General features: G+C 60.9%; 1 protein-coding gene across 6 annotated transcripts in view; it reads left to right on the top strand.

The window, feature by feature from the left end:
* The window catches only part of SEPT9 (septin 9), a 167910-nt gene that overhangs the window by 71508 nt on the left and 71896 nt on the right, over window positions 1–24506 (top strand). For 4 of the 6 annotated variants that reach the window (XM_012664214.1, XM_012664217.1, XM_012664216.1 and 1 more), the window contains one exon: window positions 19167–19811. In XM_012664214.1, the coding sequence (XP_012519668.1) occupies window positions 19167–19811 (645 nt within the window). Of the gene's footprint in view, window positions 1–5011; window positions 5090–19166; window positions 19812–24506 lie in introns of those variants that run through there. The other 2 variants (XM_012664218.1, XM_012664215.1) reach the window with 2 other exon arrangements.

Below are 24506 nucleotides of genomic sequence, written 5' to 3'. Positions count from 1 at the left end.
CCTCGGCTCTGCTGGCCAGCCTTGTCCCGAAAGGCGGTCACGGCAGGGCGTCCGTGTCAGGGAGGGGCGCCTGCTGGCCTGAACGTCCTTGTCCAACAGGCCTTTGCAAGGGCCCAATCAAGTGTGGTGCAGAGCTGGGCTCGGAGCTGGAGCAGTCCCATCTAGGCCGGTGTCAAGACAAGGGCAAATATGGCCGAAGCTGTGCCCTGCAGGCCCATCCCCTGAGCACCACCATGCCACCGGGGGGCCTGGAGTGGCAGCTGTGGGGGACTCGGTGCCTGGAGCAAGCCCCCCAGGGGTCAGCAGCAGAGTGCCCGGTGCACAGTGGGCACCTGCTCTGGTGTGGCATCACCGGGGAAATGCAAACGTGCAGCTGGTGCACTCGTGCTGTGGGAGCCAGGGGCTTCTCAGCCTGGTGACCTGTGGCCTCGCCCGCCCCTCACGAGGGAAGTGCTGTACCCTCATACCCTGCCAGGAGAGCAGAACTGGGGTTCCCTCTAACTTTCTCCACCTCCTATTTCTTTCTTATTTTTTTCCCCTAAGAGTTGAAGGTCTCGCTGTGTCGCCCGGGAGTGCGGTGGTGCGATCATAGCTTCTGTAGCCTTGAACTCCTGGGCTGCAGCGATCCTCCCACCTCAGCCTCCCAAATAGCTGCGACTACAGACTTGAGCCACCTCCCACTTCTTGTGTGCCCAGGGATTTGGGGAGGTCACATTCAGAGGTAAGGCTTGGCCACTGGGGTTCAGCCCTGCGTCTCTGTTGCTGCCCCCTTGCCTTTGCCCGCCAGCTGAGTGCCCCTCCCTCGCCGTGTTGGGCATGGGGTTGGCCTGCTGCTCCGAAGATTCTTCTTGGGGTATAGCCAGGAGCACGGGGCCAGTAGGGAGCACCTGGGGACCAGGCTCAAGGGATCTGCGTTGGCCCCCAAACCTAGGACGGAGTCCCACCTTCCTGCCAGTCCAGCCCCAGGTGCTCCCTCCCCCCAAGGGGAAGGCTGTATCTTTGCTGGGCCCAAACAGTGGGCTGACGGGTAGACCCAGCAGGGTGTGTGGTGTGTGTAGAGGGGTGGGGTGGGGGTGAGGGGTGCCGGGCAAGCAGGGGCTCTGCTGGGAGACTTGCCAGAGGCTGGAGCACCAGGAGATTTCATTTTTTAAAAATTCATCCCGGAAACCCAGCCAGAGAACTTTCTCTTGACAAAGCCACTGAGGAAAAATGGTCAAACAGTGGCTTTCTTTTTAAAGCCCTCTTGGTTTTTCCCAAATTTGGAGGCTCTCTGAGTTGCTTATGAGACTGAACAGTCTGGAACTCTCTGGAACACAGTCCCAGAGCCTCAGGATTTGTAATCTCTCCAGCCAAACAGACCTACCAGTTGGACCCTAGACACCCCCAGGCGCCTGTGGGGTATTTCTGGGCCCAGGCTGTTTAATTTGGTCTGGACAGAGACTGGAGACTCCGTTTAGACGGGACCAGCAGACGTTCTAGAAGCTTCGAGTTTGTTTTCGTTTTTAGAAGTGTTGCCAATGCCCAGAAATTTAGATGCAGGGCAGAGGATGACCTGGACTTCACATGGAACATAAACAGCGAGCCCCACACCCACCCTGCTTCTACGCAGGGCCGTGGGGGCTGCAGTCAGACTCCTCTCCGCCTCGTGTGCTCTCGTGTTTTTCCCGTCCACCCTCTTTCCCTGAAATTCCCGAATTTCTCTCTACACTCTTCAGCCTTCCATCTCCCCTGGCATCTCGGGCCAACTGGGGAAGCCATCATTTGCCCCAAATACAGAAAACCTGGGACCTTGGCCTTAAACGCACTGCAGTGCCCCCCTCGGCACACAGCTTAGAGGTTCCTGTGTCCCAGGGCCGGGAGCCTGAGCCTTAGTCGTGAGCAGGGGGACCTTGTGGACACTTGGAACAGCCTCCCTGGAGTCTCCCCCAGCCTGGAGGGGGTGCCCTCCCCACCCCCCTCTACCTAACTTCATAGCCTTGGGGGACATTCTGGGTGGGGAGCAGTCACTCCCATATTTGCTTGTCTTCGAGGGGCACCCCAGGGCTCAGGTGGGGTCCTGTGGGGGGCAGAAGGGTGAAGGCAGGGAGAAGGGGTTGTGTGTGTGACCCGGGTCTGTCTTATACTTGGAGTGGCAGGTTCCTGGGAGCCGGCTTTCCCCTTCCACAAGCGGCCACAAGTGGAGCCCGTGGCAGCCTGTGCCAGGTCTCCTGATGCTGTACCTGGTCCCCAGCCCCTAACCTGCAGCCAGTGGCATGACAGGTCTTCCTGGCAGACTCTTCTAGGAGCCCTGGCTGATGGCTGTAGGGCTCCGCAGGTGGCTGTCCCCTGGGGCAGGGCCTGGGGGCCTGGTCCCCAGCACCTCCTTGGGAGACCCCCTGGGAATGAGGGGGGAGCCACCTGGGCACCGCCACCCCCAGCAGGTTAACGGATGGACTAGTCTCATCTTTTTGGCTGGAAGAGAGGAGTCCCGGGCACAGGGTGTTCAGCCCCGATGGAGCCAGCTCCCTGCTCCCCCGTCCCCTCCCCCAGGCAGGGACCTGAAAGATGGAGATGTTTCTGGTTGCAACGTCTCATTCTCTATGCGGCCGGCCCCCCTCCCTGGGCGCAGGGAGCTGGCTCTGAGCTGGGACACTTGGCCCTACTTTCCACGTGGGTGGGCAGTTTCCCTGTGAGGGGTAGGCCAGGTCCCTGCCCTGTGTCCCCCAGAGACCGATATTATCTACAGCAAAAACGGACAAGTTTTCCTGGCTCCCAGCCAGGCCTGGAAGGGCAGCTCTCTGCTGTCCTCTGCCTCCTGTCCTGCATTAGAGGTCGGGGGATGGAGTGCTTTGTAAATGAGCTAGGTTTTGGTTTTTTCCTTTAGTTCAAAATAAAGTGCTGGAATCGCTTTGCTGCCCTGCCCCCAGGCCCAGACTGCGTGGTGGGAGGGTGGTCCTTGGTGTCCCCCCAAGGAAGCCATTCCTGCTAGATGCCCTGGTAGGCTAAGAAGATGGCTGGGAGTGGGAGAGGCAGTCGGCTTATTTGTTTGTTTATTCAACAGTCATCTGTGGGTGCCACTAAAGCCAGCTTTCTTCTAGGCACTGGGGTGCAGGCACGAGCCAGGAGAGGGTAGAACCAGGAAGGCTTCCTGGAGGAAGGGCCACCTAACCAGAGACCATGGTATGAGTTTGCCAGGCAGGGCGCCGAGGGAGATGATGCCGACCAGCTTCTCTTGCCCTTCCTGGCTTCCTCCCTTCCTCCCTTCCGTCTTGCTGTGTCGTGCAGGCTGGAGTGCAGTGGTGCACTCATAGCTCTGTAGCCTTGAACTCCTGAGCTCAAGTGATTCTGCCACCTCAGCCTCCCAAGTTGCTGGGACTACAGGCAGGTGCCACCACGCCTGGCTAATTTTTTTTTTTTTGTAGAGATGAGGTCTTGCTATGTTGCCCAGGCTGGTGTTGAACTCCTGGCCTCAAGCAATCCTCCCACCTCAGCCTTGAAAGTGCTGGGATTACGGGTGTGAGCCACCGTGCCCAACCTTCTCTTGCCATTTCTGCAGACTTGTAGGTTGTGTGGAAGACCCTTTGTGCCCACACCTGGCACAGGTGCCCTTGACACTGAGGTGGGAGGTGAGGGAGAGGGCTGTTTGTGCAAGCATAGGTGTCAGCGTGCAGAGGAGGCTTGTCATGGGAGGCTGGGGGGAGGGGTGCGGGGGAGGGGTTGGGGACTGCCACTGTGGGCTCCTCCTGCCACGTCGGGGTGCACTCCAGTGACTTGGGCAGTGCAGGAATGCAGGTGGGAGAGAGGTACTGGATTTGTCAGGTTAGCGAGGGTGGAGCAGGCTGCAGGTCTGTAGTGGTGGCTTTCAACCCTGGGCCTCCCTTAGAAAACCTCAGAAAGGGCTGCTTTGCTTTTTTTCTAAGCTACAAAAGAAACCCTTGGCTGCCAGGCCTCTGGGAGGTGGGGTGGGGGTGGGGATCCTTCATTCGCACCTTTGTGGCCGCAGTGCAGAGGGCCAGTGCAGTGCAGAGGGCGGAGGCAGAGGCCTGCCCTCTCCCTGTCTGGCGCTGCCCCCAACCCCCAGCTTCCCGCCCTGGAAACACTGAGGTTTGGGGCAGCTGGGGGTGCACAGAATGGGGACCCTGGTGAGGGAGGAACTCTTCCCCCAGCCCTGGCTGCAGCCACAAATGTTTACATCTCTCCTAATATTTAAATGATGAAGCCGGGCCCCTGCAAACAGCTGCCCTGGAGCCAGCTGTCTCCAGCCTCCCTCCCTCCCTCCGTCCCTCCGTCTTGCATTCTTTGTCTCTGACCCAAGTCCCGGCCCTTCCAGCTGTTCCCCCTTCACTCAAAGGCACCTCCTCCGACCAAGCTTCGCCTGTTAGGTTTTATAACCATTTCCTTTTGTTGCACCTACCACGTGCCAGGCCCTGGGCTGGTGCTGTACGAACGAGGTCTTTCTTAATCCCCCGAGAACCCAGCAAGGTGGACCAGGCTGCAGAGGCCCAGGCCCCGGAAGGGAGACCCAGGTCCCCCAGGCCCAACACCTGCATCCGTCCATCACTCCCCGCTGCCAGGACCTGCTTCCTGGTCCCTGCCTGGTGCCACCTGACCTGGGCTCATCCTTGACTCTCCCTGGTGGGCTGGCCCCTGCTTGGGGATGGTGGAAATCGCAATCTGTCAGTGGAGAGCGGGAATGGCCGGGGGTCCCTAGCTGGGGTCTGACGGGCTTGCCTCTGCCCAGTTCAGCCTGGCTACTCTCCAGCTCGGTGACCATGTTTGCGAAAGAAGAATGACGGGGCCACCTGGCAGGGTGGCTGGGAGGCGTGGAGAGGGCGTGGGAAGGCTTAGTGCAGTGCCTGAAGTGGGGCTCTCTGCTTTGGAGGCGCCTTCTGAGGCCCAGGCCTGGCGCGGAGGCAGAGTGGCTCACGTCCGTATTCGCCCTGGTGCATGCTGCGATGTGGACGAGTCATTAGCCTCTCTGCCTCGGTTTCCCACCTGTAGAATGGGGACGAGAGGAACTCTCCATCTTCGGTGGTGACGAGGGTCGATCGAATGTGTGGGGCGCACTCAGGAAACATCAGCTGTCACAGATGCAGCCCAGCCAGCCCTGGTGAGATTCCCACTCCGCGCCAGGCGGGGTTTGTGGGGGACGAGGGTGGGCAAGCCTGGCTCCTGCCCTGGGAGGGCTGCCGTGCCGCAGGGAGGAAGGTGACCACTGCTCTAGGGCCGGGGCTGCTCTAGGGCGGGGAGATCTCGCGGGAGGCTGGCTGGGGTCTGCCGCTCTCTCCTGCCTGCAGGACCTTGGGTAGGTTTTGGGACCTTGTGACCGACACTCCACCGCCCTGCCCCCGTCCCCTTTGTCCTCCGCAGTGCCCAGTATGTGGCTGACTTTTGCAGGTCCTTCGGTCTGTGACCGACCTGGGAGCTGAGCCGAGGTGGCTGAGGCTGGACATTGTCCTTGGGTGACTCTGGGAAGGTGGGGGTGGGGTGGTTTGTCTTGTGGGCTTGCTTCTGTAGGGATTCTCAGGAGCGGGTAGGGGATGGGAGGCACGCAGGCCCTCGGAGGGCGAGGTCCACACCTGGCTGCCCCTCACGAGCACCCTGGGTGTCCGGGCTCACCCTGCGCTCCTGAACAGGGACCACCAAGAGTTGGGGACCAGCCATCTATTTTTAGCAAGATTCAGAAATGATTGTGATGAACAGTCAGGGCTGAGGATGACTGATCTGGAACCAGAGCCTTAGAACTCGAAAGGAATTTAGAGGACAAGCCCTGGAACATGTCGCGATCACAACCGTGTAATGCTGTGTGGCTGGGTGAGCCTGCTCTGAACACACAGGTGTGTGCACATTAGTGAAACGAGTGGAAGGACAGTTGTCAAAATATTGACGGTGGTTATCTGGGTTGGGGGTTTATGGATTTTTTTTTCCTTTGTTTTTCTGTGTTTTGCAGATTTTTTGCCTTGTGCCTAAATTGCTTTTATGGTCAGGAAAAAAGCAATAGATGTTATTTTCAGAAGTTCATCATTGGCTGGGCGCTGTGGCTCATGCCTGTAATCCCAGCACATTGGGAGTCTGAGGTGGAACAGGCGTTTGAGGCCAGGAGTTCGAGACCAGCCTGAGCAAGAGCGAGAACCCGTCTCTACTACACATAGAAAAAATTAGCCGGGCATCGTGGCGCGCGCCTGTAGTCCCAGCTACTCGGGTGGCTGAGGCAGGAGGATCGCTTGAGCCTGGGAGTTGGAGGCTGCCGTGAGCTGTGATGACACCACTGCATTCCAGTCTGGGGGTCAGAGCGAGACCCTGTCTTGCTAAAATAAAATAAGAGTTCGTTGTCAAAAAGAAAAACAACTCATCCTACCTAATCTCTCTCCCTGGCTTGAGAGATGAGGAGGCAGAAGACTAGAAATCAACCAGTTCCCTGGTCGGTGGCAAAGCCAGGTAGCCTGAGGTCCCGGCTGGTTCTCTCAGGCTCCAGGTTGGGGTGTTGGGTGGAACGATTTGGCTTTGTCCAGAGGGGCAGGCCGCCTGGAACCACACCTGCAGGAGCTGCTGGCTGCTGCGTTTTTGGCCACAGGAATGTGGGCCAGAGCCCGAGTCCCCTGCCTGGGCCCAGGAGGGTAGGCAGGCTGGCCTTCCCTGTCCACTGCTCCTAGGCACCCCCAGCTGTGCTGCGTGTCAGAACTTGCTGGACCTAGTTGGTTCAGGAGCGAGTTCACTGGAGCTGGTGGCAGACCTCACTGTGGCCCTCGTGGGGTCATGCTGTGTCCGGGCTGGAAGGGACCTTTCGGTCTAACCCTTCCTGTTCGTCACCAGGAAACTGAGGCCAGAGGGGTCATCTGCCTGGCCCATGGTGGGGTGCGGGGTATGGATGCCACATGACTCCTCCATGCCACGCCCAGACAGCCCCTCGCTCTGGGCCTCCCACACTTAAGACTTGGCTGAAATCTTCCTTTCAATTAAGAAAAGAATGGCCCCGCCTGCAGCCCTGTGCCCTGCAGGCTCTTTCTCTCTCCTGCCCGGGACCCCTTCCGCAGAGGGGCTTTGGGCGGGTGGGTTGGGTCCCTGCGGATGCAGCGGCTCCTGGGTAGTTTCCGGGCGGGTGGGGCTTGGCCCTCTTCCTGCCCAGCGTCCTCTGCAGACACGGGCCACTGGTGTCGGGGACCAGGGGCTTCACCAGCTGGGAATCAGGTGGTGGTGATTGGCAGGCCTGGCCCCACGTGGCCTGCAGGCAGGTCAGAGGTCAGGGGGCTGGTTGGTGGCTCTGGGCAGTGGGGCACCCAGGTCACTGAGGGTTTGGAGTTTGCTGTAAACAACTCTTTCATTTTCCCTTCTCCCACAGGCCACCAGCAGGATTGAGGGGTCCTCTGTTTATGAGGTGTGGCTGGGGGGATAATCATCTGCTCCCCGGAGCTGAGCAGGCCGGTGACTTAAGCGTTACTGACACCTGCCCGGGAGGCCTTTCTGGCTTCCCCTCTTGGAAAGAAAGTCCAGGCAAAGGGAAGGCCCTTCACAGGGATCCGTTTCAGGCTGGTCACCGTCTGAGGGGCGGGGCACAGTGCCACACGGCCTGCACTGGGTCTGTTCTCTCCTTCCGCAGGGTTTTTCCTGAAACCTTCCATGCAGGGCAAGTGAGCGCTCAGGGGGTCCAAAGAGCAAACGTAAGAGAATAAATTGCTCGCTGCCTGCCTGGCCGCTGCGACGGGGGAGGGGGGGGGGACCGGGGCTGCACAGCTGAGCAGGACACCCGTGACGTGGACGTTCTGGGGACGGCGTGGTTAGTCCGGGGAGACTCCCTGGCGGAGAAGGGTTTAGGAGGTTTTGGTAGAAGGCGGGAGGCGTAGCGGCAGGGAACGAAGGCCGGGTCGGTTTGCAGAGCTGCTGCAACGCAGTGCCAGGAACGGGGAAACGCAGTTCTGGAGGCCAGAAGTCCAAAACCACGGTGTCGGCGGGACTGGCTCCTTCTGGGGACCCTGAGGGACGTTCCGTACTGGGCCTCCCTCCTAGCTCTCGGGGGCCTCGCCGTGCTTGGCGCTCATTGGCTGGCGGACGCCTCTTTCCAGTGTCCATCTTCACACGGCCCTTTCTGCATGTGTCTCTGTGTCTTCCTTTTCTGTCCCTTATGAGGACACTTGTCCTTGGATTTAGAGCCCACCCTACAGCCAGGATGATCTCATCTCGAGATCCCTAATTACATCTTCAAAGACCCTGTTTCCAACTAAGGTCACATTCGCGGGTACAGAGAGCTAGGACTTGGACACATGGTTTTGGGGTCGCTATCCAGTCAATGCAGCGGCTGATCTTAGGGGAGCAGCATGTTCTGGGCTTGGGGTGAGGGGAGTCAGCGGACGTCCCGCATCGTGTGATCTGGAGCGGCCGTCGGCCTCCACGTCTGTCTAACGGCATGTGGCGCGGTGCCCACGTCCCACCCTCTGAGTCGCGGCGGCTCAGGAGGAGGCAGCTCATGCGAGTGGACTGAGACCCTTTCTTCTGCACCTGCCCCCCTGGCACCCCGATTCGGATGAGGGTGGATGGCACAGGGGCAGCTGTCCCTGCCCTCAGCTTGGATGAGTATGTGCACTGGGCCAAGGGCCGGACGCTCGTCTCCTCTGTAGGCAGAGTCCAGCCACCTCACACATCTGTTGCTGTGGAGCGACGTGATCCAGCCTGGCCCCAACCCCTACCCCATGGGCAGAGCTTCCCTGCCCTTAGAGGCCGACACATCCCCTGGACTCCTCAGCAGCCACCCCCAGCCCCTCCTCCTGTCTGGGCTCCTGCCTTTCCCTGTGGCTCTGGGCCTCTCTGGGCTGGGGTGTGGACACCCCCGGCTGTGCTTGGCTCTCAGGGTGTGCTCGGGAGGCCACACCCTCCTCACCTAGGTTTCCAGGGACCTTCTCAAGTTCTAGGGGGGCTTCGTGCAGGTTCCCAAGGGCTTTGACGCCCCAGGGGAGGCCCCAGAAAAGTCCCAGAGCAGGAGGGCCCTGGAGAAGCCCTCGCTCAGCCACACCCCGGGGCTGTTAGAATAGCGGGGCAGCCCCTCTTCTGGGGGTACTGCTGCTCCTGGCAGCCCTTCTGGAATCTTCTGTGTCCAGCTGTGGCCCTCCCACACAACAGACCCACCTCCTCCTCTGAGTTTCATGCTGCCCCTTCTGTGCCAAACTCCTTGTGTCCTTGAGGATGGGGACCGAGTCCCCCCCACTGTCAGGTTCGACAGAACCCAGATTGGTTCACACAGGGCTCCGTGGTCACTGTGGTCTGTCCTCACCTCCAACCCAGCTTGGCGAGCTCTGGGTCGCACCGTCGAGAGCTGACCCCCGAGCCCCTCCCCAGCCCTGGAAGCAGGTGGCTCTTGGGTGCTGCTCCTGGGGTCAACGCCCCTGTAATTAGGCCCCCGCTCATATTAGCCTGCAGGCCACAGCACAGAGCCCGTGATTAATGACCGCTCCACCTGGGCCAAGTGGCCCCTGGTGTTAGGCTTTTTTTTTCCCCCTGCATTTTTTAAGTGCTTTTAAGATTTTCTCCAATAGACAGTGGGGCGGGAGGGGGGGGGAAGAGGTGGTTTCTCTGCTGGCAGATCAGGGATGGCCACCACCTGTGTGCAGGGCCGGGGCTGGGGACAGGGAAGGCAGGAATAGCTCTACTAGGAAGCTGGACCCTCACGCTCACACCCCTGGCAGCTCTGCCTGGCGCTGTAGAGCAGACACTGACTGACACGTTCTTCAGGGTCCCCCATCCCGGTCCCGGTCCCCACTGCACTGACCGTCATGCAGGAAGGAACCAGGCGGCACAGGCGCCCTGCTGCAGGCCAGGCGGGTGTGCAGTCGTTCTAAGGCGGGAGCATTTGAGTGATCCCCGAAGATGGTCCGCAGAGCTGGGGAGGCATTTCGCAGAACAGCATTCACGGCACCTCGGGATCTGGGAAAAGGAGTGTTTGGGGGAGCGGCTGTGGAACGTTCTGGGGTGGTTGGAGGGTGGGGGCAGAGAGGAAGAGCAAGAGATGGGTTGAGAAAGCGGCCGGGAGCCCTTTTCTTGGGCAGGGGCTATGTCAGACCTGGAGCCAGCAGCTCGTTCCTCTCTCCCCAGAAGCGAGGGCAGAGAGCCCACGGACAGGGCCCCGTGGCTGTCTGGGGCCACGAAAGGGTGTGGGTGGATCAAAGCTCAGAGAGCCTCAACCTTTGGGACCCTGTAACCTTTGAGGCCCTAGAGCTGACGCTTGTGGTTTCGGTTTTTGAAGTTTGTCGCCTCCCAGGGGCTCCCTCCTGCCTTCATGGGCTGCTGCTTTTCACGGAACCTTTGACCCGAGGAGACCTGAAAGGTTATCTGATCCTCTCCCCTGCCCTTAGGCAGGCCGCACCTAGACCCTCCTACCCAGTCCCCACCTGGCCCAGTGCACTTCTGCGCAGCCTTTGGGGATAACAGCCTCTCACCAAACCTCCCTGGTGGCCCCACCTGAGCCGCATCTGCCCTGCATCTCGTCCCCACAACTTCAGCCCGTTTCCCCTTGTTCGGTGCCTAGTGGCGCTAGCCAACAGCTGGGTTAACGGGGGAGAGCGAGACCAGTGCCTCCCAGCCGATTGTGCCAGATGTGCTCATGTTCCCAGAACGCTAATTTGGTAAAGAAAAAAGGAAGCCCAGCGTCTTAGAGTGACTTTTAAAGTCTGCCTGGAATGTCCCTACAGCTGCCAGAACCCAGGCTCGAGGCAGGTGGCTGCAGCCAGCACAGAGAGGCCTTCTTCCCAGGACAGTGTCCCCGGAGCCTGGGTGGGCTTTCAAAGAAGAGGACCCAAGGCCCCACGAACGGTGGCTTCCTCGGGAGCATTGACCGTGGTCCTGGCTCTGCTCTGCGTAAAGATAGATTTCTTGAAGCAGAAGCCGCTATGTGGCTGTCCAGTGGGCCTGTCTTGGCTGCAAGGCGGCTCCCTGACCCTGAGTGTGTCATCCCTTGACCCCTCTCTGATGGGACATAATACCTGCCCCAGGTAGGGTGACCGTATAACTTGCTGTCCCCGTGGGAACACTCAGGAGTGAAAGGGGCGCCTTCCGTGATTACAGCGGGACAGCAGGGATGAGCCGGGACCATCCCAGGAGGGCTGGACGTATGGGCACCTGACCCAGGGTAAACGTGCGGGAAGCTCTGTGACCAGCTGGCTGGGGCCACGTAGCAGAAGGGATGTCAGGGCCCAGTGTGAGCTGGTGGCCCACAGCAGTGAGGGGCCAGGCTCCTTCCTGCCAGGCTGGCCCAACCGCAGGGCACCTGTGTCCCCTTCTCCGAACAGGCCAATCGGTGGCTGGAAATGGCTTCAGAACTGACAGACACTTGGGAAGTGGAAGGGGACGGCCACAGCGGCTGCAGCAGGCTCAGGACCTGCTCCCCTGTTTCCTGTGTTCTGTCGGTGTGTTTGTTTCCTGCAGCTGCCACAAAGTGCCACAACGTGGGGCCTTACGGCAGTGGAATGTGTTCTGTCACCGTCCTGGAGCCCCGAGATACAGTCTGTCCCTTGCCTCTTCCAGGGTCGGGTCTCTGTCTCTGTCTCCGTCCCCACGTGATCTGCTCCCCGGGTCCCCGTGTCTTTCTCCTTGTCTGTCTTTTGTAAGGACGCTCACCGTTGGATTCGGGCCCACGCTAAATCCAGGGTGATCTCATCTCAGTAGAGCCCTTTTCCAAATAAGATCACGATCACAGCTTCCAGGAGTTAGGACTTGGACGCGTCATTTTGAGGGACACTCCAGCCCACTGCGTCTGGCAAACCTTGAGTTCCACCCCCGCCCGTGGAAAAAGCGCCCACGAAACTGGCCCCTGGTGCCAAAAAGGTTGGGGACCGCTGCCGTGGCAGATTCCGGAAGCCCCTCTTTTCCCTTCTGGAGGGACGAGGGTGTGTAGCTGTGCTGCTTGGGAGGTCGTTAGGGAGCTCTCCCCAGGGAGAAGCTAAGATAACCAAGTGGGGGAATGACAGAAGTCCCGGAATTCGAGGGCCAGCTGTGGATGGCAGCTGCCACTGGGCTGCCCGCCCCTTTGTGTCCTACCCTGGGGACTAGGAGTTTCAGGGTTCCGTTTCTGGAAGCAACGCTGGAGGCTGCCATGCCCCATAGGCTGGCAGAGGGTCCCCTTGCAGCATGTGAAGGGAGGGGGCTTGTTTATTTCTCTTGGCCTCAACTGGGAATCCCACCACGGATGGGCACGGGGCGGGCACGCGGCAGACCTGCTCGTTCTCACGTCCTTGTTCCAGAGTGCGCCGGGCCTCCTGGCAGGGGCGTGCCGTGACGTCCAGGCCCCGGGGCACCAGAGGCAAAGACTCAGAAACCTCCTAACACCCGAAGTAGACAGTCATCGGAATAAATCACACGGGGCAGGGGTGACCTCACAGCCTTCCCTGGGTGCCAGGGACGCCCTGGTGAATTCAGATTCTCGGGGACACCTCCACCCGGGGCTCGGTGGGGATGGTGCAGGCTTTCCTCCCCGTCCAGGAGGGCACAGGGCAGCCCCTTGGTAAGACATGCTGGGCCTTTTGGTGCAGGCCTTGACCTGCAGGGGGTCAGAGAGGCAGGAGCGGGGGCCGTGTAGACGGTGTCCGCAAACCTCAGGCCTTGGTCACTGGGCCACGTGCAGATAAGCCCAGGGTGACTGGCAGCCCTCGGCCACCACGCGGGCCTCACCATCTGAGCTGGAGCAAAACGGGCCAGCACCAGGGACGGTTCTTAGACCAGCCAGGCCTGGTCCTGGGAGGGGGCTGAGAGGCGAGGGGGCCGAGGAGAGGGTTTTGAGCGGCAGGAGAGGGTTTTGAGCGGCAGGTGCCAGCACCCTTGTTCTCTCCTTCCCAAACCCGGGGGAGGTTTGAAATGTCTGGCTGTGGCTCTCTAAGGAGGGAGAGCTTTCTCCGCCTTTATTTGGATGTTGCCGATGAACGTGATTCTGATTCTCTGCTGGGAACCGGGGTGGCCTCAGCTGACAGCGCTGCTTCCTGACCTCCCTTTGCCTATTTTTAAGTCCTTCCTTTTGGACTGTTTTGCTTCCTGAGAACGCTCCCCTTCCCACCTGCCGTCCACATCCTCCTCCCTGTCCTGGGCCGGCCCCCACCTGCCCCAGCAGCCATCAGAAGCAGATCCTGAGACGGGTGCAGGAGGGGATCCCCGGGGATCCTTGAGTGTGGGAATGAGACCGGGAGGGATGACGGCCAATACAAGGTGCCTCAAGCACATCGTGACCCGGGCACCTGGTGCTCAGCCCCCCTGGGCAGCACTGGTAGCCGCAGACCTTGTCCCCAGGGTCATCCCACCTGCCTGGGCTGGGCGGAGGGAGCTGGGTGCTTACACGCCAGTCCTTGGCACAGGGCTGCAGTGTCAACTCCTTCCTGCCGTCCTGGGCATGGGCATCAGGTGGCCACCAGGAAAGGCCCTGGGCAGGGAGACAGATACAGGCCCTGTGACATCAGCAGGCGTGATTGATGGTGGGAAGGCCAGGGCAGGCTCAGCCCAGCAAGGTGACCTACACCTGGTACACTTAACGCCTGTAGCAGGTGACAGGTGAGGGTGCTGAGGCTCAGAGAAGTTTCCTGTGGTCACGTAACTCTCCTGTTGGGTCTCCTGCTCTCGGTCCTGAAATACAGAGCACAGCAGGCCCGCCATGTCCGGCTGGCACTCCAACCTGGGGGCCGTCCTTCAGGCACAAGGGCCCCAAAGCACAAGGGCCTTTGCTCCGCCTCTCGAGTGCTGGAGAAGTAGGAGGGTGAAGGACTCCTCCCAGCCAGACCCCGCTCTGCCAGTGTGGAGGCCTGGCCCACCTGACTCCCCTGCCCCCCACTGCAGAGAGCAGGGACGTGTGCCAAGGCCTGGCCCCCGCAGGAGAGTGGGGACAGAGGGGCTGTCCAGCCGAGCCCACTGGGTGCACATTCGCGGGTTTGCTCTGCGGGTCCTGAGGGTTGCACAGTTATTTGCCAGCTGGGGCTTTCCTGTGGCTTTCCCTGCAGGCTCGGTGCGGGACCTGGGGGGTGCCTCCCTACTCCCTGATACCACCTCTCCAGGTTCCTTGGCCCCTGACCCTGGCTCCCAGGTGGCCACCATTTCTTCAGGGACAGAACTTGCTTTGCGGTTGCTTGGAAGAGGCTCAGTTTGACCAGAGCTATCGTGCCTGGAGCCTGGGCTCAGAATTTGACCCTGCACTGGGCAGCGGCCACGTTGTTCCCTGCTGGGGGAGCTGCACGTGCCTCGGTCTCTAGCAAAGAGCATTTCTTTGCATGACATTTGTCCTAGGCTAGAGCAGGGCTTTGTGGCTCGCCTGGTATGCCCTCCCCAGACCTCGGAACACACCAGGAAGTGCTCGATCTGGTTTCAGGAGCTGGGAGCAGTTTGCCTGGCAGCCTGCGGTCAGAGCGGGCCCCTAACAATGGTCCCTTGTGCACACGGCACATTCCTCCCTAAACAGGCCCAGATCCAGGCTGCTCCTGCTTTAGCCCCCCCTGGTCACGGACAGGAAGGTTTGCATCTGGAGGGAGGCCCCGCTCTGCCTCTGTGTAGCTGCTGACACTGTAGGTGCTTGAGGACAGGAGAGGCCCAGAGACTCTTTCCTGGGAGTGGGGAGGGGCTGGCGTGCAGTTACCCACACCTTCGAGCTTGTTCGAGCAAGGTGCATTTTTACGAAAGTGTCAATTGTTTTATTCCCTGAAAACATGAAGTGACCCACATTTAGCACAGGTATCTCGAAACAAGGCGGGAAATTTCGTGCAATGCAACACCCACCGTCATTCCATGCAGAGCGCGTGTGTGCGTGCAAACTGCACATGTGTGTATGAAATGGGATTAGGATCATGTATGCATCTTGTATCCTGCTATTTTTACTTAATATTCTCAGCATTTCTCATCTGCCAAAATGTGATTTTGATGATGACGCAGGCCTTTGGCATATGGGTTTAGAAAATCTACGTAAACCTGGATGGTGTCCAGTGTTTGTGATTTTAATGCTGATGCAAACATCCTGGTACATAAATCTTTCCGTACTTCCGACGGCCCCGTCGGGGTGGTGGCGGGATCTTCACGTTGGGAAGGGAGGGGTGGCTGTGCGTGTGAGTACAGGACCTGGCCGTATCTTTAGGACACTGATGGAGGAGGAGATGCCGGAGGACCCTGTCCTGCCTGCCTCATGACAAGTGTCTCCTGATGTTTCCCGGCTGGGTGCTACTCATGACATCCTCCCTGGGGAGGCATTTGCACAGGGGGCGTCCTTTGCAGAGCCTGCCTTGGAATACGATCGTGTTCGTTGCCAAATATTCCAGTGTACATCTAGAGTGATGTTATTCCCCTGACGACTTCTCCAACCATCTGGGTTTTTTGTGTGCCTCCAGAAAAGGGAAAAGGAGGCAGCTCTGGCTCCTTTACACTCCCATGAGCAGCTCTGGACTGGGGCCGGGTGGAGGGTGGTGACAGCACTAGTGGGAGGGGCCCTTGACCACCCTGCAGCCCGGAGGCTTCCTCTGTCCAGTGGTCCTGTGCAAGTGTCCTGGGGCTGCTGGCACAAATTACTGGAAACAGAGTGGTTTAACAACATACATTCATTCTCTCACAGTTCTGAGGCCAGAAGTCTGAGATCAGGTGTGGGTAGGGCCGTGCTCCTTCGGAAGGCTCCAGAGGAGGGTCCATCCTTGCCTCTAGCAGCTTCTGGTGGCCTCAGGTGTTCCGAGGCTCAGGGCAGCATCAGTCTCTGCGTCTGCTGTCACCTGGCCAGCTCCTCCGTGTCTCAGATCTCCCTGTGCCTTTCTCTTACAAGGATGCATGTCAGTGGATTTAGAGCCCGTCCTAAATCCAGGATAGCCTCATCTCGGGATCCTTAACTTGATTCCATCTGCATAGGCCCTTTTTCCAAATGGGGTCGCAGTCACAGGTTCTCAGCATTAGGACTTGGACACCTTTCGGGGGCCACCATTCGACCCATTACCGAACCTCAGAGGGAAGTGACACTTCTCGGGCTGAAATGGGATGAAGATCCGGAGCTTCCCTGCTGCAGAGGCTCGTTCTGTGGGGCCCTCGGGGCTCCGTGCTAAGGTTACAAGCTGAGATCCAGCCTTCTGTGAGTTTTCTAGAAGCACCTGAGGCCCAGTGCAGGGATGGGATAGTGGAATAGGGGACGTCTGGCTCTGTGCCCGGGGAGCCCAGACACACCCCCGGCAGCCAACCTCAGCGGTCATGATGTGGCCAGGGTGCCGTGGGCGGGGCTGGCGTGGTCTGCGTGGGGCCCGGGCAGGTTCTGGGAGGAGGCCGTGGGGGGCCTCGATTCACAGAGGGAGGAGGTGGCTGCGGGGGCAGCCTGCTTGTTTGGGGGAAACGGCATAGCCAGGGTGGGCACCTCTTCATTTGGGTGTCACCTTCTTGACACTCCAGCAGGGACGTGGTTTCCTTGGGGAAGACGGAAGCCTCCAGAGCGGAATAGCTTCTTGCCTCGCTGTTCTCCTGGTACCCTGTGCAGATCGCACGCGGTGACGCAGACTCGAGTTTACTGAGTTTGCCTAATTCACTGAGCAGCCGCTGTCCCGATGGGGGCGCACCTCCTTCAGCGGGAACAGTCCCCGCTCTCTTGGAGCTTGTGGCAAACACCTTGACAGATGACAGAGCTGACAGCAAACACTGAGGTCAGTCGGGGGGTGGGGGGGGGACGGGTCATGAAAAGACACAAAGCGCCGAAAGGCAGGGGAGGCTGCAGGCTGCAGGGTGGGAGGTCACCGGCCGGGCGGGGCACGCCTGCGCTGTAGCTGCCCAGGGTGGCGAGGAGCGAGCCACACAGACACCTGGAGGAAGGAGTGTTGCGGGAGAGGGGCCAGTTTCGGTTCCGGAATGATCTTCATGTGCATGTGGGTCTGGCTTGGATGCATCACTGCATCGGTTCTGTAGACTCAACCGTAAGCTGGAACCAGGGAGAGCTTTGCTTTGGTGCAGGGTCTTAAATTGTGAGTCGGCAACTGGGGGGGCCTCCGAATGGGCTCCCCAAGAGGGGCTCTCCGGGACTCCTGGGGAAGGGATCTTCTTGTTCTCTTGGGGCAAACCTGGGAAGAGGTCTTCACCTGCCTACTTTCTGTTCTCCCACTCGGCCGTGAGGAACTAATGCCGAGAGGGACACCCGGAAGCCGGCCCCTCCTCTAGAGAGTGCACGGGACAGAGGCGCTTCATCTGGGGACAGTGTGTTCAAGGCAGGGGGTAGACCGGGTGACCTCGGTGGCCCTGGGAACCACATGAGGACACACTCATATCTGGGCCCTGAGCTTTGGACTTTCTGGCCAGTGTAAGTGGGCAGTTAGCCCTTCCTCAGGGCCTTCCACACACAGGGTCTGTCTGAGTGACAGCCCCCTGCGAGGGGCGCAGCTGCCCCAGGTCGGGAGCCCAGACTCCCCGGCACAGGGTCCTGCTGCCCTGTGGCCATTACCACCTGGGGGTTGCTGGCTGGGCCCACAGGTGGTGCAGCCTCGGATGAGATTTTGTTTGGTTGTACAGTGTTTGTTTTGCTTTGTGCCAGTGTTTAAAAACCAGGAGATAGCATATAAAAATCCAGATTTCTAGACTGTCTTGGGAAGTTAGAAGCTCTGGCCAGGTTGGGCCGGTGTCCTGCAGGGCTGTGATGGAGCCGGGCAACAGGTGCCTCCCTGAGACTCAGAGACGTGGCGTGTGATGACTCTCGAGGTCCCTGGCTCCACGCGGCTCCCTACCCGGCCACATTTACAGTCCCTGCCTGGCCTCTGGGGACCGTTGAGTCCAGCGATCCAGGATTTTGTCCTTTTGTGTCCACCAAGAAGGAGGGGTGCTCAGGGCTCAGAGAGGGGTCCCCACAGCAGCACCACACCTGGGAAGCTGGTGGTGGAGGGGCCAGGAATTTGGGGCTGGGCCCCCTCTGTCCTTCCCCTCCCCAGCACTTAAGGGCACAGATGCCCGTGGCCGCCCACCCACCCAACCACTCACCACCCCCTGGTCTTTTAAAGGAAGGACCGTCCACTGCGAAGAGGTGGGAGCTGTGTTTGCATTTGGAGGAAAGGAGACCAGAGTGGGGGGGTGTGGAGCACAGTCCTGGACAGCTGTTGTGGGGGCTGGGCACCAGCTGTCCCTCTTCCCTGTGGGCAGGGCAGGAAGTGGTGGTGTCCCATGGGATCCCGGGCTCTGGGGGCTGGTGAGGCGGGGAGGGGCTGGGGGAGGCCCGAGGAAGAGCTGGTGAATGTTCCTGCCACGTGGGCCCCTTCCCGCCTGGTCCCTGTAACCCGGAGCAGCCGGCTCTCATTTGGAGTGTGGTCGCAGGGACTGTGGGGGTGGCAGCCTCCTGGGCACCGTCCCCACTGCCTCTGAGGGAGCAGACCCCGGTGGAGAGGGCAGGATGGCTGGGTGGAAACGCCGGGCTGCAGGGCGGGAGTTGGTGGTCGTGTCCTCGCACGAGGCGGGGTGTCGCATGGGGAAAATGCAGGGGGCGGGAGGACTGAGAGAGTGAGTGTGTGCAGACTCCGCTGGGGAGCTGGACCACCCAGTGGCTGGAACCGTGGGCTTTGGCGTCAGACCGATGACAGTCTGGCCCTGCATCTGACTCTGTGCTGTCGGGCCCATTGCTCAGGCGCCCTCTGCCTCGGTTTCCCCTTCTGTACCAGGGGATAGTAGCAGGGTTATGGCGGAGTAAATGTGACCCGGTAAGGCCAGTGCTTTGCCCGCGGCGAAGGCTCCAGCGTCAGCTGCAGGTGTCGGGATTCACATGATGTTGTTCCTGTCCTGGTTCTGATTGGCTGTGGGGTTTGGTCACTGTTACCGGGGGAAGTGTCCCCCGCTGCTGCTGGTGGTGTTTGTCTGGGCATGTGCCTTGGGTGGGGTTGAGGAGGAAGAAAGAAAGCCACGACAAGAAGGAGGTCAAGGCCCCTCATGAACCAGGACATTCTATGTGGACGTAGCTGGAGGGGCCAGTGGTTTGCTTGTGGCCCTGGCAACACGGAAGGCCCGTGCCCACCACGCTCTGGCCTGTGTCCCTCCCCCCAGAACTCATGGTTCTTGGTGCCTCTGCAGGTCACCTAGAATGGAGCTGTCCCTTTTGCTTGTTGAGAGATGGAGGATGAGAAGTCCCCGGGGGACCCGTTGCCAGCGTCCCAGCCGGCTACCTTCCTCTGCTGTTGTTAGCAGGAAACACGCCGCGTGTTCTCCAGCCGTCCACTCACCACCCACATCCTCCTTTCTTTATTTTTCAGCCTTGAAAAGATCTTTTGAGGTCGAGGAGGTCGAGACACCCAACTCTACCCCACCCCGGAGGGTCCAGACGCCGCTGCTCCGGACCACTGTGGCCAGCTCCACCCAGAAATTCCAGGACCTGGGCGTGAAGAACCCGGAGCCGGCGGCCCGCCATGTAGACTCCCTAAGCCAGCGCTCCCCCAAGGCTGCCCTGCGGAGGGTGGAGCTCCCGGGGCCCAAGGCGGCCGAGCCTGTGTCGCGGCGCACGGAGCTGTCCATCGACATCTCGTCCAAGCAGGTGGAGGGCGCCGGGGCCACTGGGCCATCCCGGTTCGGCCTCAAGAGGGCCGAAGTGCTCGGCCACAAGACACCAGAGCCGGTCCCTCGTAGGACGGAGATCACCATCGTCAAGCCCCAGGAGTCCGCTCACCGCAGGATGGAGCCCCCCACCGCCAAGATCCCCGAGGTGCCTGCCGCCCCCGCCGCCGACGCAGTCCCCAAGAGGGTGGAGATCCAGGTGCCCAAGCCAGCCGAGGCGCCCGCCGCCCCCAGCCCACCCCAGACCCTGGAGAATTCTGAGCCCACCCCCTTGTCTCAGCTGCAGAGCAGGCTGGAGCCCAGGGCCCAGCCCCCCGTGGCCGAGGCCCCACCCCGGAGCCAGGAGGGTGAGTCGCTGAGCAGCAGTAATCTTGGGGAGTCGGGGGGGGTTGCTTTACTGCGGAGTCACGGGAGGAAGCTGGGTGTGGGTGGGGGATACTTCCACAGAGACCCAGAAAGACCAGAATACGTGGAGTGGGGTCCGAAGACTCAGGGAAGGTGGCTGTGGCTCTCTCTGTCCACGGGGGACACTCTAAATGCCACAAGTAGGACTTAAGTGACACTTTGGAAGGAATCTGGCTTGCTAGGAGCCCCTTTATTGGTCCGTGTGGGCCGTGGTGGCATCTCTGCTGTGTGGCCCCGGACAGCGAGGGCCTGCGAGGCTGTGTGGGTGAGGAGCCGTGCAGGAACTGGGTGGGCTCGTGCGGGGCGCAGGACGGGGTGGGGCAGAGACCCTCAGACAGGCTCACACATGCCGGTGGCTCCTGCTCAGGGTGAATCACAGGCTGCCTGGAAGTGCCCGGCAGAGGCCGAGGGCCTGGGGACAGGGAGGAAGGGACTTGTGCCTTCGTGAGTCGGAGGGTCTTTCTCCTTCTCATGCTGACCCTCTGAGCCTGGTCTCCCTCCTCCTCTTCCTCCTATTTCCCAGGGAGGACACGAAGAACCCGTTAGCTTTTGCAAGCGGAGATTCTCAGGGCCGCTGGAAAGGGGTGTCTGGACTGGGGGCCCCACGATACCCACCCACAGCTTCATTTGGGGGTGCTCTTCTGGTGAGGGGAAGGAAGTGAGGGTCTCTGACCACGTCCTCGGAAGGCTCATGCCAGAGTTGTCCTCACATGGAGAGCTTGCAGGAAAGTTGGTGCCAGCCCTGTGGGACACAGGGCCTGCTCGGGAACGATGGGGCCGTGCGACACTGTTTGTGGCCTTTCTCAAAAGTGACCCCCCAGCCCCGCGGGGATCTTGGCTCCATGGGGCTGCGTTAAGGTGCCAGCTGGGTTATGAGCCTCTCGAAAGCTGGGTCTAGTTCTGGGTGCAGGACTCGGAACTTGGGGTACACATTCAATAAGTGTTCTTTGGGTTGGACAAACAGAACATTCTGGGTTTTTGATTTACCTTTTAAATGGTTATTTCTAATTTTGGTGAAATACGCACACCGTAAGATGGAAAAATGCGATATTTGTCCATTTTGTGTCTGACATTTCACTCGGCATGGTGACTCCAAGGTTCGTCTGTGCCGTGCCACAGGTCGCAACTTCCCTTCTTTGCGAGACCGGCGTCCTGCTGCATGTGCGCCGTGTCATGCTCATCCGTGCGTCCGCTGATGGACACTTGGGTTTCAAATGTTTCCAATTCTTCTGCGTTTCCTCTGAACGGGAGCTCTCCAGTGGTCAGCAGACTTGGGGCCTGGGCGGGGGTGCGTATGCGCGAGACCACACCCCTCGCACCGGCTCGCGCACCCGGGAACCGCCTTTGACTCAGCAGGGCTGGGGCCTGGGACTCTACGTTTCTTGCAGCTCCGGGCATCAGACCGCACTCCAAAGAGCCGTAGTGGATGCGTTCGGGTCCCTCCCAGCCCTGGGTGTGAGTCCGTCCACCTCCTGTCTCTCCACACTGGACCCTACGGAACCACCCACCCGGACGCAGCGACAATGGCTGCAGGTGGCACGGTGTCAGTGTCGGGCAAAGGCACAGGCAGTTCACAGAGTGGCCCCGAGGCTGTTTCCTCCCCCCTCAGTCTCCTGTTGGTCCAGGACCTTTGTCTGATGTGCCGGATACCCCTCCCCCTGGGGTGACGTGTTCACACCCAGCTGAGTCACACAGGATGTGGCTGGGGAGAATGCCGATGGCCCCGTCCAGATCTTGGTGACAGCTGGTGCTAAATGCATAAGGAGATGGTCCTGGCCATGGGGGACGGGTTGGGGGTCGTCCATGTGGGTGCACAAGAGTGTCTTCCCCCCACGGCAGACGCTGCTCAGTCCCTGCTCTGTGCCGGGAGGTGGGCCCCGGGGACGAGTCCTGTGGGGCCGTCCTCTGGAGCTCACAAGCATGGGCAGGACGGGCGGGTGCCCAGCCACTGGGGAGCTACACGGGGAGGGCCGAGGGAGCTCCCTGGCCTGTCTGCTCTCTTGCGAAGGGGGCGGGATTTCACCAGGCCAGGAAGGGGAGAGAAGGGCGCCTGGAGCAGAGGCCACAGTGTCCAGAGCCCTCGGGAGCCTGGAGCTCTGAGGGCAGGTGGGATTTCTCCGTGGGATACAACGGAAACGTCTGAGCCTGCGTCCCAGACCCTGCTGCCCTCAAACAGGTGGGGGCCCAGCAGTCCTGAGGGCCCGAGCACGGCCGGTGGGGAAGGGCAGGAGCTTCCCAGTGGAGGCCAAGGCCTGAGCTCCCACCTGCCCTCCTCCGAGGCTGCGCTCGCTTCTCCTCCCTGCCCCGTCTCAGCCTGTCCCGTCCCTCGGCACAGATCCTGGCACAGATCGCTTCTCTTCTCTCGGCCTCACTGCTGCCCATCCTTCCTGCAGACCTGGCATGGCTGTCCCCTTCCGCCCCCCTGCGGGGCTGGGTCGGGAGCTCCCTGAGCCCCACGTGCACTGCTCTGACGGCTCTCTGTGGCCTCCCTGCCCCTTGGGCCCAAGGTCCAGCTGGCATTGCCGGGGGAAGGAATGGGGACGGAGGGAGCACCGTGCCCTCTGAGCAGACACTCGGCCCATTGGCTTTTACCCCCAGGAAAGGTCTGGGCTGTGGCTCGTCTCCACCCCAGAGCTGTGAGGCGCATGGGCGCCTTGGGCGGGTGGGGCTGCAGGACCCAGGACTGCGCCTGCAGGGCGGCCTGCTCAGCCTCCCCTGGGGAGTCGCCCCCCTCAGGCTGCACAGCAACACCAGCCAAGTTTCCCCAGGCTGCCTTATAAGGCGGGCACGCCCGCTCCCTCCTGCGCCTGGGCCCTGCCTTCTCGGGGTGCTCCTTGGCCGCCACGGCGGAGGCCCAGTGGTGCCTGGCTGAGTTCTGGGTGTGTTCTGGCTCCACCCCCTGGGCCAACAGGTTCTGAACTGTCACTTCACCCCTCCCAGCCTCAGTTTCCTGATCTGTCAAATGAAGGAGGGGTGGGGCCTGCCAGCCTGAGACAGGCACCACATGGGAGGCCACGGGGGGTGCCAGGGGCCGCTTGTGACTGTGGCGTGAGATCAGGGTGGGGGCGGACGCCGCGAGTTCCCCACTGGAGTTTCCCTCTGACTAAAGAGTTCTAGAAACATTGTTGGCCGTGGGTGGAGCGTTGAGGGAGGTGGGGGTCGGGCCCCCAAGCCGCTGTGGTGGCCAGGCTGCCTCCTGCACTGTGCCTGGGTGCCGGGTCTGCACCAGGCCCCGTGTCCCGGGGACAGAACGGGCAGGAATCTGAGTACAGACAGCAGGGGCTGCGAGTGCAGTGTGGGGTCGAGTGAGTTAATCAAAGCACAGGGTTCCCTGCGAGCACTGGGGGAAGCAGGCAAGGGGAGGGTGGGCAGAGGCGGCTTTGGGGATGGCGAGGGCTGAGCTGAGTCAGAGGGTGAGGAGTGTCAGACGCTGAATCTCAAGAATGTGCTGGGCCCGACTGGGGAGGACACGGTGGGGCCCAGAGTTCCTCGCGGAGCCCAGGGGGTGTGAAGTGGGGAGACGTGACCACCATGTGATTTAGGGAGGAAGGGTCCGGGCCCCACAAGGGCTCCATAGACAGCCCCCCACCCCCACCCTGTGTTTACAGGACACTCCACATTCTGTAGGGGCCGCTCTGGGCCTGTCCCTGGCTGTGACGCCCCCAAGGGCGAGGTCTGAGGTTCATTTCCAGCACGGGTCTAAGGCAGGGGCTTGCTAAACACTGACGGCCTCACTTGTGCCTGATGAAGAAGCATCTCTCCATGCCTTGAGCCCTTAACCTGCAGAGTTTCTCCAGAAAGGAGGTTCCTGCTGGGCTGTCTCCCCTGAAGACCCCACTGTTCCCAGTTCCTCCTTCTGTCCTCACCTGCCCCACAGGGCACCCACGTCTCCTCTTACTTTGGGATCGGGTCTCTTTCTCTTCCCCTCTTTAAGAACAAGCACACTCCTCTGAGCTGTCGCTGGAGCTGCGTGTCCCCATGCACCGGGGGGACAGGAGGGCTGGTGGGGAGGACTGGCCAGGCCAGGTGTGTCTCCTTCAAGGTGAGGCAGGGTTAGGGGCAGCGAGGACAGAGTCTGGCTCCAGGGCCCAGGAGAAAGGCCCTCCCCTCGCCGGCCTGCCCAGCTGTCTGCCACGCCCAGGCAGTGGTGAGAGGGACCCAGGCCACCCAGGGAATGTGGCCCGGCAGCCGGGGAGTACCTTAAATAGAGCAGGCAGCTGCGGAGCGGGCTGGGGGGGCCTGGAGGCGGGGTCCTCGCCCCGCCCTCTGCAGCTTTGTGGCCCTGACCACCAGGCTGGCCCCAGGATGGAGCCCGGCCCCACACACATGGCACTGGGTGAGGCCTGCTCCGGGTGCTTGTCCCAGGAAGCCAGAACAGCTGCCAGGAGAGAGAGGAGCCGTGTCTGCACCCGCAGCCACCCAGGCCCAGGACAGCTGCCGGGAACGAGGGTCTGCACAATGGCGTGGCTGTTCAGGGGGCGTGCCCGGCAGGACAGCTGTGCTCTGTGTGGCATGGACAGAGGGCACATTCAGCTCTGGAGGAGGGAGGGCGCTCAGACTCCCCACCCGGGGTCCTGAAGTGTGGGTAGTCCCTGACCAGACCTGGATTCCAGCAGGCGGGCCTGGGAGGATGCCGC

The sequence above is a fragment of the Propithecus coquereli genome, unplaced genomic scaffold (genome assembly GCF_000956105.1).
Source record: "Propithecus coquereli isolate 6110/MARCELLA unplaced genomic scaffold, Pcoq_1.0 Scaffold871, whole genome shotgun sequence".
NCBI classification, from domain to species: Eukaryota; Metazoa; Chordata; class Mammalia; order Primates; family Indriidae; genus Propithecus; species Propithecus coquereli.
The sequence above is the reverse complement of the archived record's forward strand: the minus strand, read 5'-3'. Positions and strand labels throughout refer to the sequence as shown.